At 42.0% G+C, this 16,211-nt stretch overlaps 1 protein-coding gene across 1 annotated transcript; it reads left to right on the top strand.

Annotated features, from left to right (window-relative positions):
- Window positions 1-5,090: 5,090 nt before the first annotated feature.
- Window positions 5,091-9,090, top strand: tsr2 (TSR2 ribosome maturation factor). The gene is made up of 5 exons (XM_075475524.1): window positions 5,091-5,181; window positions 7,523-7,613; window positions 7,889-7,980; window positions 8,074-8,232; window positions 8,687-9,090. Exons 1-5 carry the CDS (start codon window positions 5,104-5,106, stop codon window positions 8,789-8,791), a joined length of 525 nt encoding a protein of 174 aa, XP_075331639.1. The 5' UTR covers window positions 5,091-5,103; the 3' UTR covers window positions 8,792-9,090.
- The last annotated feature ends 7,121 nt before the right edge of the window (window positions 9,091-16,211 follow it).

Below are 16,211 nucleotides of genomic sequence, written 5' to 3'. Positions count from 1 at the left end.
AGCAGAATAATGATCAGTAACAGCAGAACAATGATCAGTGACAGCAGAACAATGATCAATAACAGCAGAATAATGATCAGTAACAGCAGAACAACGATCAGTAACAACCACAGTTACAGGTGAACAGAACCACAGTTACAGGTGAACAGAACCACAGTTACAGGTGAACAGAACCACAGTTACAGGTGAACAGAACCACAGTTACAGATGAACAGAACCACAGTTACAGGTGAACAGAACCACAGTTACAGATGAACAGAACCACAGTTACAGGTGAACAGAACCACAGTTACAGATGAACAGAACCACAGTTACAGGTGAACAGAACCACAGTTACAGGTGAACAGAACCACAGTTACAGATGAACAGAACCACAGTTACAGGTGAACAGAACCACAGTTACAGGTGAACAGAACCACAGTTACAGGTGAACAGAACCACAGTTACAGGTGAACAGAACCACAGAGGACTGAGACCGGTCACATAACTAAACTGAAACCTTTTCTTTCTCTTCTCAGGTAACCTGATGACATCATCACCATGAAGGTCACATGGTCTCTCCATATGAACATCCGCTGAGTTTTAACGTGTAAATCCTTCTCGTCAGACAGGAAGTGCTTGCAGAGAATTGTCGTCATGACAACAGACTGATGGCGTCAACTTGGAGTTTGGTGACAGTGTTGTCATGACAACAGATAAACATCTGATTATTATTATTACGACATGTAGGATGAAGGCATTTCGTATAACCGGTGAGGAAACGTCATGTGACTTTACACCTTCTACTTCCTGTCACATCACTTCCTGTCTGAACTAGATGTTTCACAATAAAAAACATCCAGTTTAACCTCCTCTGGTCACCTGAATCACTCACCTGTTCCCCGGGGTTTCCTAAAGGAGATCGTTAAGGAAGCATCGGAGCTCCTTTCCTTAGTATTTGGAGGATACTTCTGTTCTTCTTCTGTTGCTGAAGATGTTCAGTTTGTTCACCTTCACCTGCCTCACTGTATGTTGTTTATGATGACATCATCCACATGTTTAAAGGATGTCTGTGATCAGTGTTATTGATTATCAGCTCATTAAAAATGGCCATCTGCTTCTGAGTTGTTTGTTTTTCACAGAACGTCTTGATTGTTGGAACATTTGAGTCCAAATCCAGGTTCAGGTGTGAGTTTGACCCGAATGAATGATTCAAACCCTGGTCCGGGTAGGGGGTAGAAATAGAAGAGGTAAAGATAAGTAGGAATGGGATTCAAACCCTGGTCCGGGTAGGGGTAGAAATAGAAGAGGTAAAGATAAGTAGGAATGGGATTCAAACCCTGGTTCGGGTAGGGGGTAATGAAAGTATAGAGGGTGCCAGAGGTGGAGGCAGGACAAGACACACTAGCAGATTCAGTAGACAAACTCACTTAAACAGTCCTATAATCACAAAAAATGCCAGCAGAAACAAGGCCATACAGGCCAACTCACCTAAAATGGCCGCCTGTTTTCAAAAGGATCACATGGGCCACACCCTCCAAATTTAGCTTCAAGCTTACGCTGCGTTTCTTTCTGTGTGTAACTGATCCAGAAGCAAAGGTTAAAACGTGCGACGAAAAACTAAAGAATTATTTAATTCTGCTTTCTTTCTCTTCTTTTCTCTCTCTGTGGAGGCGGGGCCTGACGCAGGCTTAGGCTCAACTTTCAGCCAATAAAAAACGTTATGGTGTTCGCCTGTAAACGTTTTATTCTCGTGTTTAGAGTTGGATAAAACAAAGAAAACTACATTTCTTCATTCTTTTGTCTTAATTCATTTTGTTCAGAGGATTCTGAAAACACCACAACTTATTCAGATAGAAAAATAAAGACATGAAATAAAATTAAAAAATTAAAAAATCATCAAATAAGCAACATACTCTGAACTAAAATAACGTGGATGACGGGTTGTTTGGATCTTGAATACCTCTCAAATTTAGATGGATATCTGTAAAGTTATGACATGAATACAGAACCAAACAGTGTTTTCTTCCTGTGTTAAACAAAGAGAAACAACAACAGTTAACAGCTGAATAACTTCATATAAACATCCAGTTCCTGAATTAATTTAGCTTTAACTGCTTGGTGCTGCAGACCACTAGGTGGCAGTGTGGCTCCATAGAAAAGACATTTTCCTAAATAATGATTTCTTCCTCATAATACCAAGTACGTACGACACGTGAGAATAAAAATGCAGCTTGTGATGTCACTGAAAACCTTAAAGAACCTGCACAAAAAGGTATAAAACATGTTTAACACAGTTTTAATGATCCAACTGAAAGTGAATATAAAGAAAATAGATGTGTGAGAACTCTGTTTCTGGTCCTGCTGGATAAAAGAGGGAGACGTTTCCAGGCATTCTTCTGATTTATATGTCCATGTAGGGGACTTTTACCCTGCGTACATGGGTACAGTGTAGTGCACCGATATCATGGGGAAGCAGGGAGATGATGAACTTAATGCAAATACTTTTTACATTATCAGCTACTGTAAATGTGGAGCAGCAGCCTGAAAGGACAGACTAAAAACCCAAAACTACAAAATAAAACAAAAAACGACTAAATAAAAACAAAAACTACAAATTAAAACAGAAAAACTACAAAATAAAACAAAAAACTACAAAATAAAAACAAAAACTACAAAATAAAACAGAAAAACTACAAAATAAAACAAAAAACTACTAAATAAAAACAAAAACTACAAAATAAAACAGAAAAACTACAAAATAAAACAAAAAACTACTAAATAAAAACAAAAACTACAAAATAAAACAGAAAAACTACAAAATAAAACAAAAAACGACTAAATAAAAACAAAAACTACAAAATAAAACAGAAAAACTACAAAATAAAACAAAAAACTACTAAATAAAAACAAAAACTACAAAATAAAACAGAAAAACTACAAAATAAAACAAAAAACTACTAAATAAAAACAAAAACTACAAAATAAAACAGAAAAACTACAAAATAAAACAAAAAACGACTAAATAAAAACAAAAACTACAAAATAAGACAGAAAAACTACAAAATAAAACAAAAAACTACTAAATAAAAACAAAAACTACAAAATAAAACAGAAAAACTACAAAATAAAACAAAAAACTACAAAATAAAAACAAAAACTACAAAATAAGACAGACAAACTACAAAATAAAACAAAAAACTACAAAATAAGACAGAAAAATTACAAAATTAAAATAAAAAAAATTTAAAATAAAACAAAAAACTACAAAATAAAACAGAAAAACTACAAAATAAAACAAAAAACTACTAAATAAAAACAAAAACTACAAAATAAGACAGAAAATTACAAAATTAAAATTAAAAAATTAAAAATAAAACAAAAAAAATACTAAATAAAACAAAAAACTACTAAATACAACAGAAAATATACGAAATAAAACAGTGTTAATAAATTTCTCTCAGTGAGGCTCAGAGTCACTGGAGTGAGTTTAAACAAAGTTTCATCTTGCAGCAACACATCACAAAGCTGACACAGGGTCTGAGTTGGATGAAACATTCCTGTCTCCTGATGCTTCTACGGCAGATGGGAACAAAGTAATTAACCGTGTTCTTGTTGAGTAAATCGTAGCCACCACACAGTGTCATCTGATCCTGTAACATTGTAAAACATTCTCACACATTGTTCTGATTTCTCACCTAAAACTTCATTCTTTTTTTCTAACAAACTCCTGATAAAGCTGATAGTTCTGACCCTGAAACATCCCATAGTTCTGCTGCTGTAGGCCTGCTGGGGGAGCTCCCATGATGCACCTCTCCATGTACATCAATTCAATTCAATTCAATTCATTTTTATTTATAAAGCGCCAAATACAACAAATGTCATCTCAAGGCACTTAGATAATAAAGTCCAATTCAAGCCAATTGGAATTCAATTAATTGTAATCATAATTATTCATAAAATAATCCAATTCATTCATATAGAGCCAATTCAAAAACAATTTCCGAGCTAAGGAAACCAACAGATTGCACTGAAACTCTGTTGTCATTAACTGGTTTCTCTCTCTCAGCAGGGGTCCCGATAAGAACAGAATCTAACTGATCACTGAGACTATAAAACACTCACTGAGGATTCTAGTTTGTGCTAAAATAATTGTCAGTAGTTATTAAAGTGATGCCAGAGTCAGCGGCCAACACGGATAGAACACTTCCACCCTTCAGGCTGGAATCAGAACCGGATACCTGTTTCTGCCTTTTCCACCCAAAGCTAAAGAAACGTTGATGAACTGATCAAAGTCAGCTCACTTTCTGAGGTTTGGAGACGTTAAAACATCTGGAATTATGGTGGGAAGCATCCGTATTAGGATTTAACAAGGTACAATTATAAAGACTTTTAACCGTTTCTTAAATATCCAACGACTGTTTTTACCCTCCATGAATGAGATGGTTCATTCTAATGAAACATAAAAAACATATTTATTGTGTGATTAGAACTTTTTATTCATTTCATTTTGTTCCCAGAGGTCACTGGCTGAGCTCAGGCTGCATTTCCAAATAAAAAATAACAATATATCACTAATCTATATATCATATATATATATATATATATATATATATATATATATATATATATATATATATATATATATATATATATATATATGTATATAACATATATAACATATATAATATACATAACTGATCTAATCTAATCCAAACTAATCTAATTTGACTGCTGAGTTCTTCTCAAATTGATTGATTGATTTCTTTTTATTTATTTGTTTATTTAGTCATTTATCATTATTATTAGTTAGTAGTAGTATTTTTTTTACTAGAATTTGTATTATTATTGTTTTTGTTGATACAAACATTGTAAATATTTAAAAAAAATGTTGAGCTACTTGACTAATTTGAATTTCCCCCATTGGGGGATGAATAAAGTATTTTTCTATTTCTATTTCTAATCATGAAATAAATTAAACATCAGGGTTCTGATCCAAACATTCTTCATTTTTCACATGAACCCGGTTTAGAACCCGCATCAGAACTCGGATCCCGATCGGCTGCTTCTGTCTGATGACGTCATTGTTTCTTCGCGCGGCTCGTTCTGTCTGCCATATCCAAGATGGCGGCCCCCGCGGCTTCACGTGAGCTCTTTAAGGAGGGAGTCAGCGCGGTTCTTCACAGCTGGCCGGTTCTGCAGGTGAGCACCGGAACCGGGCCCAGCTCAGCTGATGCTAACAGGCTAATGCTAACAGGCTAATGCTAAGGCTTCACGCCATACCCGCTGATCAGAGTGATCGATAAACTTCCGGTTCTGATCAGCGCGTCACAGCTGATCCGTTAGTTTGATCCGGGCCGAACCTTCAGGGGAACCTGGACCTGATCTGAAGGTTCAGTTAGAGAAAATAAGACTTTCTGTGGGCAGGGAAAGCCACCTGGTAACCATGGAAACAGAGACAGGTGATTATTGATTATTGGACTGAAGCAGAGTTCAGAATTTAAAGGAAGTGAAATTAAAACCAGGTTTCTGATCAGATCAGATTTATTTATAAAGCACAATTCATGTCCAAACAATTCAAAGTGCTTCACATAATAGAATATTTGTACTTTATTCATATCAGCTGGGAAATTACTTCGCAGTTGCAGCATACAGACAAGGTCATAAATAAAATGAAATAGAATATAAAAATGCTATAAAATGTAAAAATGCCGTAAAATATAAATGCAACTTAAAAGCAGTACGAGCAGAGATTCAGTTCGGAATGTATATAAATATGTAGATATGTAAAATATGTACAGCAAAATGTGCAACAAATGCAGTTCTGTAAAATTGAAATGACCATAATTAGTGCAGAACAATGATTAGCTGTTATTATACAGAGTGATGGCATGTGGCAGGAAATATTTCCTGTATCCGGCATAAAATAAAAGCATTGCAGCAGGGAGTGGAAGAAGCATTAAAATACATAAACGAATATAAAGAGAAACAAATAAAATCATTTAAATTAATTTAAAAACCAGCAACAGTCCAGATAAGTTCAAAGATAGCGTGCAGATTTCATGCATAGACACATGAGAACAGAAATGTCTTTAACCTGGATTTAAAAATGTCTCCATTTGGTGAAAGTTTAATCTCCACTGGCAGTTTGTTCCACTTGTTTGCAGCATAACAGCTAAATGCTGCTTCTCCATGTTTAGTCTGGACTCTGGACTGGACCAGCTGACCTGAGTCCTTGGATCTAAGAGCTCTGCTGGCTTTATATTCTCTGAACAGATCACAGATGTAAACCATCAGCAGGCTTTTAAAATCTATTCTGTGACTGACTGGAAGCCAGAGTAAAGATTTTAAAGCTGCTGTGATGTGTTCAGATCTCTTAGTCCGGGTTAAAACTCCGGCAGCAGCGTTCTGGAGGAGCTGCAGATGTTTAATGCTCTTTGTGGGAAGTCCAGTTAAAAGTTACAGTGATGGAGTCTGCTGGAGATGAATGCATGGATGAGTTTCTCCTGGAAACCTTTAATTCTGTTGATGTTTCTGAGGTGGTAAAAAGCTGCCTTGGTGACAGCTTTGATGTGGCTGCTGAAAGTCAGATCTGAGTCTATCAACACTCCGAGGTTACCGACTCGGTCAGTGATTGTAAGGTCCCGAGTCTCAAGATATTTACCAACGCTGACCCTCTTCTCTTTGCTAAAAAACAGAGTGATCTTCATTTAAATGTAGAAAATTCTCTCTCATCCAGGTGTTTACTTCCTGCAGACACTGACACAGTACGTCTGCTGGGCTGCAGTCGCCATGGTGACAGAGACACATAAAGTTGTGTATCGTCTGCATAACTGTGATAATTGATGTTAAAATTCTGCAATATCTGACCCAAAGGGAGCATATACAAGTTAAACAGAAGAGGTCCAATAATTGACCCCTGGGGGACTCCACAAGTCATGGCCACTCGCTCAGATTCATAGCTGCCAATAGTAACAAAATAACTCCGGCCTTCTAAGTAGGACCTGAACCAGTTAAGGACCGCTCCAGAAAGTCCAACCCAGTTTTTCTCTGATATAAGTTTCTGAGATTAAACCGACCAACGAGAGGAAGACGTAGTTTCTGCTGTAGAACCAAACAGAGGTCCATAATTCAGACAGACTCTGGGTCCACGTTTCAGAAAGTTCTGGTAACTACGTCATCCTGATCCTGGTGACATCAGCCTGTCCAGTCGGTATGACATCACTGACAGGTGGTAACTCTGTGAACTGGTGGTTCTTCAGCTGGTCTGGTTGGGTCGGGTTGGGTCGGGTTGGGTCGGGTTGGGTCGGGTTGGGTCCGGTTGGGTCGGGTTGGGTCCGGTTGGGTCCGGTTGGGTCGGGTTGGGTCCGGTTGGGTCCGGTTGGGTCGGGTTGGGTCCGGTTGGGTCCGGTTGGGTCCGGTTGGGTCCGGTTGGGTCGGGTTGGGTCCGGTTGGGTCGGGTTGGGTCCGGCAGCTGCAGCAGCTCATCAGTTTCAGTTGGGTCCAACGGTTCCGTCTCTCATCACCTGTCTGTGTTTGTCAGATCGCCGTGGATAACGGCTTTGGGGGCGTGTACGGCCAGCAGAAAGCGGATTGGATGGCGGATGTGGTTCAACAGTATTTCCATGACAACGGTGAGTAACCATGTTAATAACATCACTTCCTGTCAGACAGAAGTAACTTCCTGTCGGACAGAGGTCACTTCCTGTCAGACAGAGGTCACTTCCTGTCGGACAGAGGTCACTTCCTGTCAGACAGAGGTCACTTCCTGTCGGACAGAGGTCACTTCCTGTCAGACAGAGGTCACTTCCTGTCGGACAGAGGTCACTTCCTGTCAGACAGAGGTCACTTCCTGTCGGACAGAAACAGGTTCTGCTTCATTCTGTTGTTCGGATCTGTTTGTGCTCAGCTGACCTCCAGCAGTACGAGGTCGAAGACTTCCTCACCGAGCTGATGGACCAGGAGTTCGACACTGTGGTGGAAGATGGGAGTTTACCACAGGTACACCTGTTCTCCTGCAGTTCATCTGCTCACCAACACACCACCCATCCTCTCTGAGTTTTATCAGCTAAACGTGTGTTAATGTGTGTGCAGGTGTCGCTCAGCCTGGTGCAGATGTTCGCTCAGTGGCGGCAGGGGGCGCTGCAGCAGCTCAAACACGCCATTGACCTTCTGACGCACAATAAGGCCCAGAGGGTACAGGTCGTGGCTCCGCCCACGCAGTCTGACGAAGAGAACGACAGCGGAACGCAGGTACGCTTCACCTGATGACTGAAGGCTCTGCCTCCCAAACTGGCAGCTGGTTCCACAGAGAGGGGCCTGATAACTGAAGGCTCTGCCTCCCAAACTGGCAGCTGGTTCCACAGAGAGGGGCCTGATAACTGAAGGCTCTGCCTCCCAAACTGGCAGCTGGTTCCACAGAGAGGGGCCTGATAACTGAAGGCTCTGCCTCCCAAACTGGCAGCTGGTTCCACAGAGAGGGGCCTGATAACTGAAGGCTCTGCCTCCCAAACTGGCAGCTGGTTCCACAGAGAGGGGCCTGATAACTGAAGGCTCTGCCTCCCAAACTGGCAGCTGGTTCCACAGAGAGGGGCCTGATAACTGAAGGCTCTGCCTCCCAAACTGGCAGCTGGTTCCACAGAGAGGGGCCTGATAACTGAAGGCTCTGCCTCTGAACCTTTGGAACTAAACAGAACTTTGTCTGCAGGTGATGGAGTGTGAGGCCTCGGGTCCATCCGTCAGCAGGACCCGCCCCCCCCCTCCTCCTCAGGACGAAGACGATGGCTGGACAGTCGTCAGGAAGAAGAAGTGATGAGGAAGAGCAGCTGCACCTGGCCTCCACCTGTCTGCGGGTGGAGGCCAGGTGGAGGCAGCAAGGCTGATGGAACTCTTAGATTCTGGTTTCTGTGGTTTTATATTAAACATGTTGAACATAGTGTGTGCTGTGATGTCACTGAACCACGAAAGGAAGCCTCCGGCCCGGTTTGCAGTTCTGGGAACCAAACTCAGAACCTCTGAGAAGGTTCTGAGTCCAGGGGCCGGATTCACAAAGCATTCTTAAGAAAAAAAAAGTTCTTAACTGGTACTTTTATCTTAACTTTTGTCATAAGAAAAAAGCTAAGAACATTCCATATTCACAAATAAAATTCTTAAGTTTTTTCTTAACTTTCATGTTATCTTTTGTCTTAAGAACGATGTTAAGAATAATTGATATTCTTGAAAGCTTAGTTCTTAAGATTCTTCTTAGTTTTCCTCTTAACTTTAAGACAACCCTTCACCACATCTTAACACAGCAACAGAAAAAAGATAAGCCTCTAATATTATTTATTTCAACACATTTCTACAAAAAAGAGAGAACCTTTGTTTAAACTTATGTAAGTTTTTTACCAATGTTTTTGTGTATGTTTTATTAATTATATTGGGTAGGTTATATACATTAGGCTCCAACTTATAGTTAGCTATTATTTACAATGGGCCTTAGCACTGTGTTTAGTATATAGGCTATTGAATGTAGCCCACAGCACTGAGATATGTTGACCATAGATCATGAGGCCAAGGCCTATTTAAGTTAATAATTTAATCAGTCATTTCATGACATTTGGATCACAGTCATTTCATTACGCTACAGTCGTGCAGTGTGGATTATTTATTAATGACTATAATGTACACACTGACTGACTTTTAATGACTATGTAGAGGCCTACACATTAATTGATTACTGACCTTGTTTTTTCCCCAACATTCTAAGAAGTTCTTAAGTCATAAAAATACGAAGTTCCTAAGAAATGCCATTGTTCTTACAAAAATATTGAGGAATTTCACTTAAGATAAATCTTAGGAACTTCCTAGTTTTTTTCTAAAGAATCTTCCTAAGATTTATCTTAAGAATAGTTTTGTGAATCCGGCCCCGGGAGTCAATGTGTCTCTTGTTGTGGAACAGATCAGAACAGCTGTGTCAGATTACAGAAGGTGTGAATGTGTTCTTTTTGTCTTCAGTCTCAGAGGGTGGGTTAGGGTTAGGGTAGGGTTGGTTAGGGTTGGGGTTGGTTAGGGTTAGGGTTAGGGTTGGGGTTAGGGTTGGTTAGGGTTGGGGTTGGGGTTAGGGTAGGGTTGGTTAGGGTAGGGTTAGGGTTGGTTAGGGTAGGGTTGGTTAGGGTTGGGGTTGGGGTTAGGGTAGGGTTGGTTAGGGTTAGGGTTAGGGTTAGTTAGGGTTGGGGTTGGGGTTAGGGTTGGTTAGGTTAGGGTTGGGGTTAGGGTTGGTTAGGGTAGGGTTGGTTAGGGTTGGGGTTGGGGTTGGGGTTAGGGTAGGGTTGGTTAGGGTTGGGGTTAGGGTAGGGTTGGTTAGGGTTGGGGTTGGGGTTAGGGTTGGTTAGGGTAGGGTTAGGGTTGGGGTTAGGGTTGGTTAGGGTAGGGTTGGTTAGGGGTAGGGTTGGTTAGGGTAGGGTTGGTTAGGGTTGGGGTTAGGGTAGGGTTGGTTAGGGTTGGGGTTAGGGTTAGGGTAGGGTTAGGGTTGGGGTTAGGGTTGGGGTTAGGGTTATGGGTTATGGGATTGGGTTAAAATCATATGCGCTGGCCATCTGAACTGTGGGGAAGGATGGTGAAAATGAAAAAAAAGGTGTTCTTCCCCACCAGAGGAGTGGGTTCGATCCCCAGGCAGAGCACCAGGGCAGAGGAAAGAGAGGGGCCTGCAGGGGTCAAAGTCTATCAATGCCGGGGTGTGGTCCAACAGCCGCACCCCCTGGGGGGGCGCAGCGCCGGATCCACCCCCGGCCAGGGCCACACGGATCCCAAGAAATAAAAATAATTTTAAAAAAAGAAGGGGAAAAAAAGGATGGCAGGAATGTGCCTCCAGGTGTAGCAGTTTCTCTGTGACAGTTTGTTGTTTTGTAGTTAAATTAAGAAAGAAATAAAAAAGAAATAAGATAAAACATACAACAAGTAATAAATTTAAAAAAAGAATACCAAGGGGAGGGGTAGGGGACCCATAAGTGCTTAAATTAGTAAAGTTCTGAATAAAGTGTTAATAGTAAAAAAAAGTGCTAAAAACCACACAATAAAACACACGATAAAAAGGTAATAAAAGTTAGTAACAAGGGGTCCCCTATTACTACCTAAGAGTATAAATTAAATCAATAAAATAGATAAGATAAATAAATAATTAAGATAAGGTTAAGAAATAAACAAATATAATTATAAATTAAAACATCGTGTTCTGGAGGGGAATCGAACCCCGGTCCGCCCGTAGGCAGACCCGGGGCTCCAACCCCTCTGCCATATCGTCGGTTAAAATATTGGGATCCGTGTGGTCACATAAAATGCAGGCACAGGCTTGGGAGGACCGTGCCAGGAGGTGCCGCAGGAGTGGGCTATCATATATCGTTGAGTCCCAAGCCTGTGAATCCAAATCTTCTCCGCTCTCTTCCTCTGCCCACAAGTCCAACGGTCGTTGTTCTGTAGACCGGATATGATCAGGTAAGCAGATGAATGGGATTGGAAGTGTTGGACCAGAGGGATGTTGAGTCGACCTTCCCCAATGTTATAGAGGTGTTGGGAGAGGCGGGTGTGGATTGAGTGTTTTGTCTCCCCAATGTAATGTTTGTGACAAAGTGTGCATGTAATGATGTAAACTGCGTTGGTGGTGGTGATGGATAAGGAGCCTAGAATGGGAAAAGCTGTGTCAAGATGTGGGTTATGGATGAATTTCCTATTCTTATAATAGTGGTTATGTTTGAGTTGGGGTGTGGGTCTGTGATCTGAGTATTTGGATCTGGTGAGGATGGATTGAAGGCTTATATGTTTTCTATAGGCTGATATGATTCGGTGGTTCTTGAAAATGGGGTGTTGGAGCTGCAGTCTAGAGAAGTTATGTTTTATTAATCTGTGTAAACCAGTAATTTGATGTGAGAAGGTGGAGACAAATGGTATGAGATGTGGTGGTGAGGAAGGTGTGTGTGGTGTAGGGCATGTATGTTTGTGTGTATGTGTATGAGGTGGGTCCAGGCCGTCTCCGTCCAAGGGATTGGGTTGGAGGGGGGGAAGAGGATGCAGACCCTGATTCGGGTAGGGTTAGGGTTAGGGTTGGGGTTAGGGTTAGGGTTAATTAGGTTAGGGTTAGGGTAGGAGTAGGGTTTGTGCCCGCCATATATACTGGCACAAGTCGATGCGCCAGTAGTTGCAATTTTCTCCGTCACAGAGGTGGCGCTGCTACCTGAAGGTTAGCGCTACTCTACAACCATGAAAGTGGAGAAGAACACAATGAAGAGCAGGAACACTGTCATTAATGATGCTGCTGCAGTATTCGGATAAGTTAAATTTTTTAATTCAGTTAATGGAGGTGAAGGTTTGAAGCCCCCGGCATCAACAGAGTCTCTGCCCTCTTCTTTGCCTTCACGTATCTGTCCCGTAGCTTCTTCCACACATTCTTACAGAACTCTCCCTCTTTCCCCAAAGTTCTGCCACTCTCTGTGCACCAGTTTGGGGAGTTTACGTGCTCCCTGTGCTGTTTCACTGCAGTTTCGTGCAGCTGCCTGTACAAACGCACCTCCTGACTGACCCTAACCCTGGTCTCACATCGGTCCATCCGGTTTGTCGTTGGTGGCGCCGCCAAGTTACAAAAATCGACTGCACGACACCGCGCTGCGCCGTCTTTTCAAGGCAAGCGCCAGGCCTGAAACGTCATTTTGACGTCACGGTCCGCCACCGCCGTGACAGACGCGTCAACCATGCTAGCGCCTTTAGGGTTATGGGTTTGGGTTAAAATCATGTGCACTGGCCTACTGAACTGTAGGGAAGGATAGTGTAGAGGTAAGAGAAATGGTCTCCCCCACCAGAGGTCAGGGTTCGATCCCCAGGCAGAGCACCAGGGCAGAGGAGCGAGAGGGGCCTGCGGGGGCGGTCATTTATTAATGCCGTGGGGGGTGGCCCAGGAGCAGCACCCCCCAGAGGGGGCGCGCCGCCGGGCCCACTCCCGGCCCGGGCCACGCGGATCCCAAAAATAAAGTTTAGAAAGAAAGGGGTGCAAGGGTGTTCCTTAGAGTCCTAACCCTATATTTAATTTCTTCTGAAGCAAACATAAATAAATATATACATTATATCCCATAATGATGCTGACATTATTCTGTTTGACTTAAATGATGCACTAATTGAAGGTTAATTTGAATCTGTATATAACAAGGTCAATGGGAAGCGTAACCAGCGGCTGACTTTCTGCTTTTGGATGCCTTAGTGCTCTTTGAAGAGAGCGTGTGTTCCGAGACCGTGGAGACAGATGAATGGCTGACATCGCGATTTAGATCACCAAGGACTGTGCTGCTGCTAATATTCAGCTTGCTGGAGCCACAACTCCAGAGAAAAACACGCCGATCAAACCCAATTCCACCACACGTCCATCTACTATCCTCGTGCACGTGCACTTAGATACGCACGGGTGGGATTCATCATTTACGCAGGTCGTTTACACACTTTTTCCCAAGTTCAGAGCGTTTGAACCTGATGTGGCGTGTTCGTACGAGACCTTCGTACCAAAAAAGTGAGAAATTTAGAATTAAAAATAGGAAAATGTTCCTGCATGAGGCCCATTGATCCCAAACACAGCTTTATAGTTATTTATATTTAAAGGAAGGTCGTCTTTGTTCTTATTCAGCTAAACAGAACGTCTCAGTCAGAGCTGATGTAGCTGCTGCTGAAACGAAGGCTGTTACAGAAGCTACAAAGTCTCTGTTGGATACTTATTGTTTCACTGTTTCACCGTTTAAAGGTGGAACGTCTCCTCTGTGGAAGCTTTGTAAAAAAGCTTTGACCCTGAACAGCCTGGAGTTTAACGCTCAGAGGAGCCGGGCTGTCAGCAGCTCCCGTTTACACCAGAAGAAGAAGAAGGACTGGCTGCTGCTTTACCATATTTCTGAGGACAAAGGCAGCGAGTTTAAAGGCTGTTTGAAGGTAAAGACTCAATGTTCAGCTTTCAGTTTTTATTTGGAGGTTAGGGTAAAGGGCTAAAGGGGTAAATGGGTAAAGGGCTAAAGGGGTAAATGGATTAAAGGGGTAAATGGGTATAGGGTTAAAGGGCTAAAGGGGTAAATGGGTAAAGGGCTAAAGGGGTAAATGGGTTAAAGGGGTAAATGGGTATAGGGTTAAAGGGCTAAAGGGGTAAATGGGTAAAGGGATAAAGGGGTAAATGGGTTAAAGGGGTAAATGGGTATATGGATTAAAGGGGTAAATGGGTATAGGGTTAAAGGGCTAAAGGGGTAAATGGGTAAAGGGCTAAAGGGGTAAATGGGTTAAAGGGGTAAATGGGTATAGGGTTAAAGGGCTAAAGGGGTAAATGGGTAAAGGGATAAAGGGGTAAATGGGTTAAAGGGGTAAATGGGTATAGGGTTAAAGGGGTAAATGGGTATAGGGTAAATGGGTAAAGGGCTAAAGGGGTATAGGGTAAATGGGTAAAGGGCTAAAGGGGTAAATGAGATCCCGATTTTCATCATTTGATGGTTCTATTTCAGTCGGAATTAATTTACTTACAAAAGCAGATTTATTTTCTAAGATCCAGATGTTAAAAATGAGGACAGACTTAGGTTTGTAGTAGTTGTGTGTTTGTGTTGGAGCATCATTTCTGAACATCTTTGAGAGTTTCAGAGTAAACTGAGCACACTGAGACATTTTAAAGGTGGTCCAAAGTGTAAAAAGGTCAGAACAGAACTTATTATTATCTCAAAGCTGTTATACGTGAGCTCTGATCTGGAGGTGAGGGTCTCTGTAACCATAACAACTCAATAACACACAGCTGGATATTATTATTGTTTTATTATTAGATGCTTCTGCTCAACCTTTAGTTCCCAAACAGCAGCAGAGTTTCTGCTGTGTGGCCCAACAGGAAGGACTTATGGGGCAGATTCTCAAAATATGAGCCCCTGATCTGAAGATTATGTGTTCAGGAACTCTGGGATATGGAAGTTTTAAAACTTTTTTTTTTAAGAACTTTATTTGCAACAAAGCAGAGTAACGACATTTAAATGTGTACATAACGTCAAAAAAAGCCAGCTACGGGGAGCATAAGGATAAGAACAATAATAAGAGAATAACAGTCACAAAACTCTTGCAAAAAGATAACTATTGAACAAACTGACATATGTGCCGAGGAGTCTCGTGTAAAAAAAATAAATGAATAAAAAAAACAAAGATTTAGGACAACAGTTCGTCCATAATCCCAAGTTGGGAACAAGCCCATATTGTTGTTTTTGCTTTATGATTAGTTGAAGGTTTAATTGTGAGCAAGTATTGCTTTAATTCAATCAAAAAAACATAGAAATGTGGTTTTCTTTTAAAAAATTTGCATTTGTGTATGTGAAACTTTGCTTTGATAATTAATAAAGAAATAAAGAAATGAACAAAGAAAACCTTGGGATTCATTTGCCACTTAGTTGAAACCCAAACAGGACATGTTCCCAGTACAACTGGGAGCTTGCTGATATTTTGCTGGGGGGGGGTTAGGGTTGAGTGTTCATCACAGGGTTCATCACAGGCAGTCAGGGGGATCAACTCCCTCCCTGCTCTGCCTCTCTGACCTCATCTTAAAACACACGTCTGAATCAAAAGCCCCTTTCACACTGCCAAATAACCCGCGTTTAATTCGCGACTTTAGCGTGTCCGCTGTTGTGTTCACACTGCCGACCCGGGCTGCCGCGTCAACTCGACTCGCCTTTCGACCCGCGTCGGACCCTAGTCTTTCTGCCGAGCCGAGTTTGATGTGAACGCAATCGACGCGGGTCGGACGTGGGCGTGACGTGAGGAGTTTAAAAGACAGAATGGACAGCTGATTCAGAACAACAGCGACAGGTGAGGACAAGTTTTACTCTGTTTTAGCCTACATCAAGTTGGAGACATTTTTGAAGATGGCCAACTGGGGAGACAAGGAGGTCCGCGAGCTCCTCAGCCTCCGAGCAGAGGACGTTATTTACCGCCACATGTCGGGGACGGTGAAAGATGGACCTCTGCTGGAAGGGCTGGCGAGAAAGATGGGAGAGCTCGGTTTCCCACGCAGCAAGACGCACCGTAAAGTAACATCTCCATGAACTGCATTGCAAAAACGAGTCCTCAAGGTGTCCCGCCATCGTTGGTTTGAACATTTGATGCAGACAGGTGTATTTCACCCTACCTCCGACGCATGGCTTGTGCCTACGTCATTGTACACGCCCAGCATTTTCTGTGTTTGGTGTGACGCTCTGCCACTAGGCCACGCC

The sequence above is a fragment of the Odontesthes bonariensis genome, chromosome 10 (assembly GCF_027942865.1).
Source record: "Odontesthes bonariensis isolate fOdoBon6 chromosome 10, fOdoBon6.hap1, whole genome shotgun sequence".
Lineage (NCBI taxonomy): Eukaryota > Metazoa > Chordata > Actinopteri > Atheriniformes > Atherinopsidae > Odontesthes > Odontesthes bonariensis.
This window is presented reverse-complemented; position numbering and strand designations above follow the sequence as displayed.

Coding starts and splice junctions, on each gene's coding strand:
- tsr2 (XM_075475524.1), top strand. CDS start 5,104: ATGGCGGCCCCCGCGGCTTCACGTGAGCTCTTTAAGGAGGGAGTCAGC. Junction 5,182..7,522: donor ACAGCTGGCCGGTTCTGCAG/GTGAGCACCGGA, acceptor TGTGTTTGTCAG/ATCGCCGTGGATAACGGCTT. Junction 7,981..8,073: donor AAGATGGGAGTTTACCACAG/GTACACCTGTTC, acceptor ATGTGTGTGCAG/GTGTCGCTCAGCCTGGTGCA.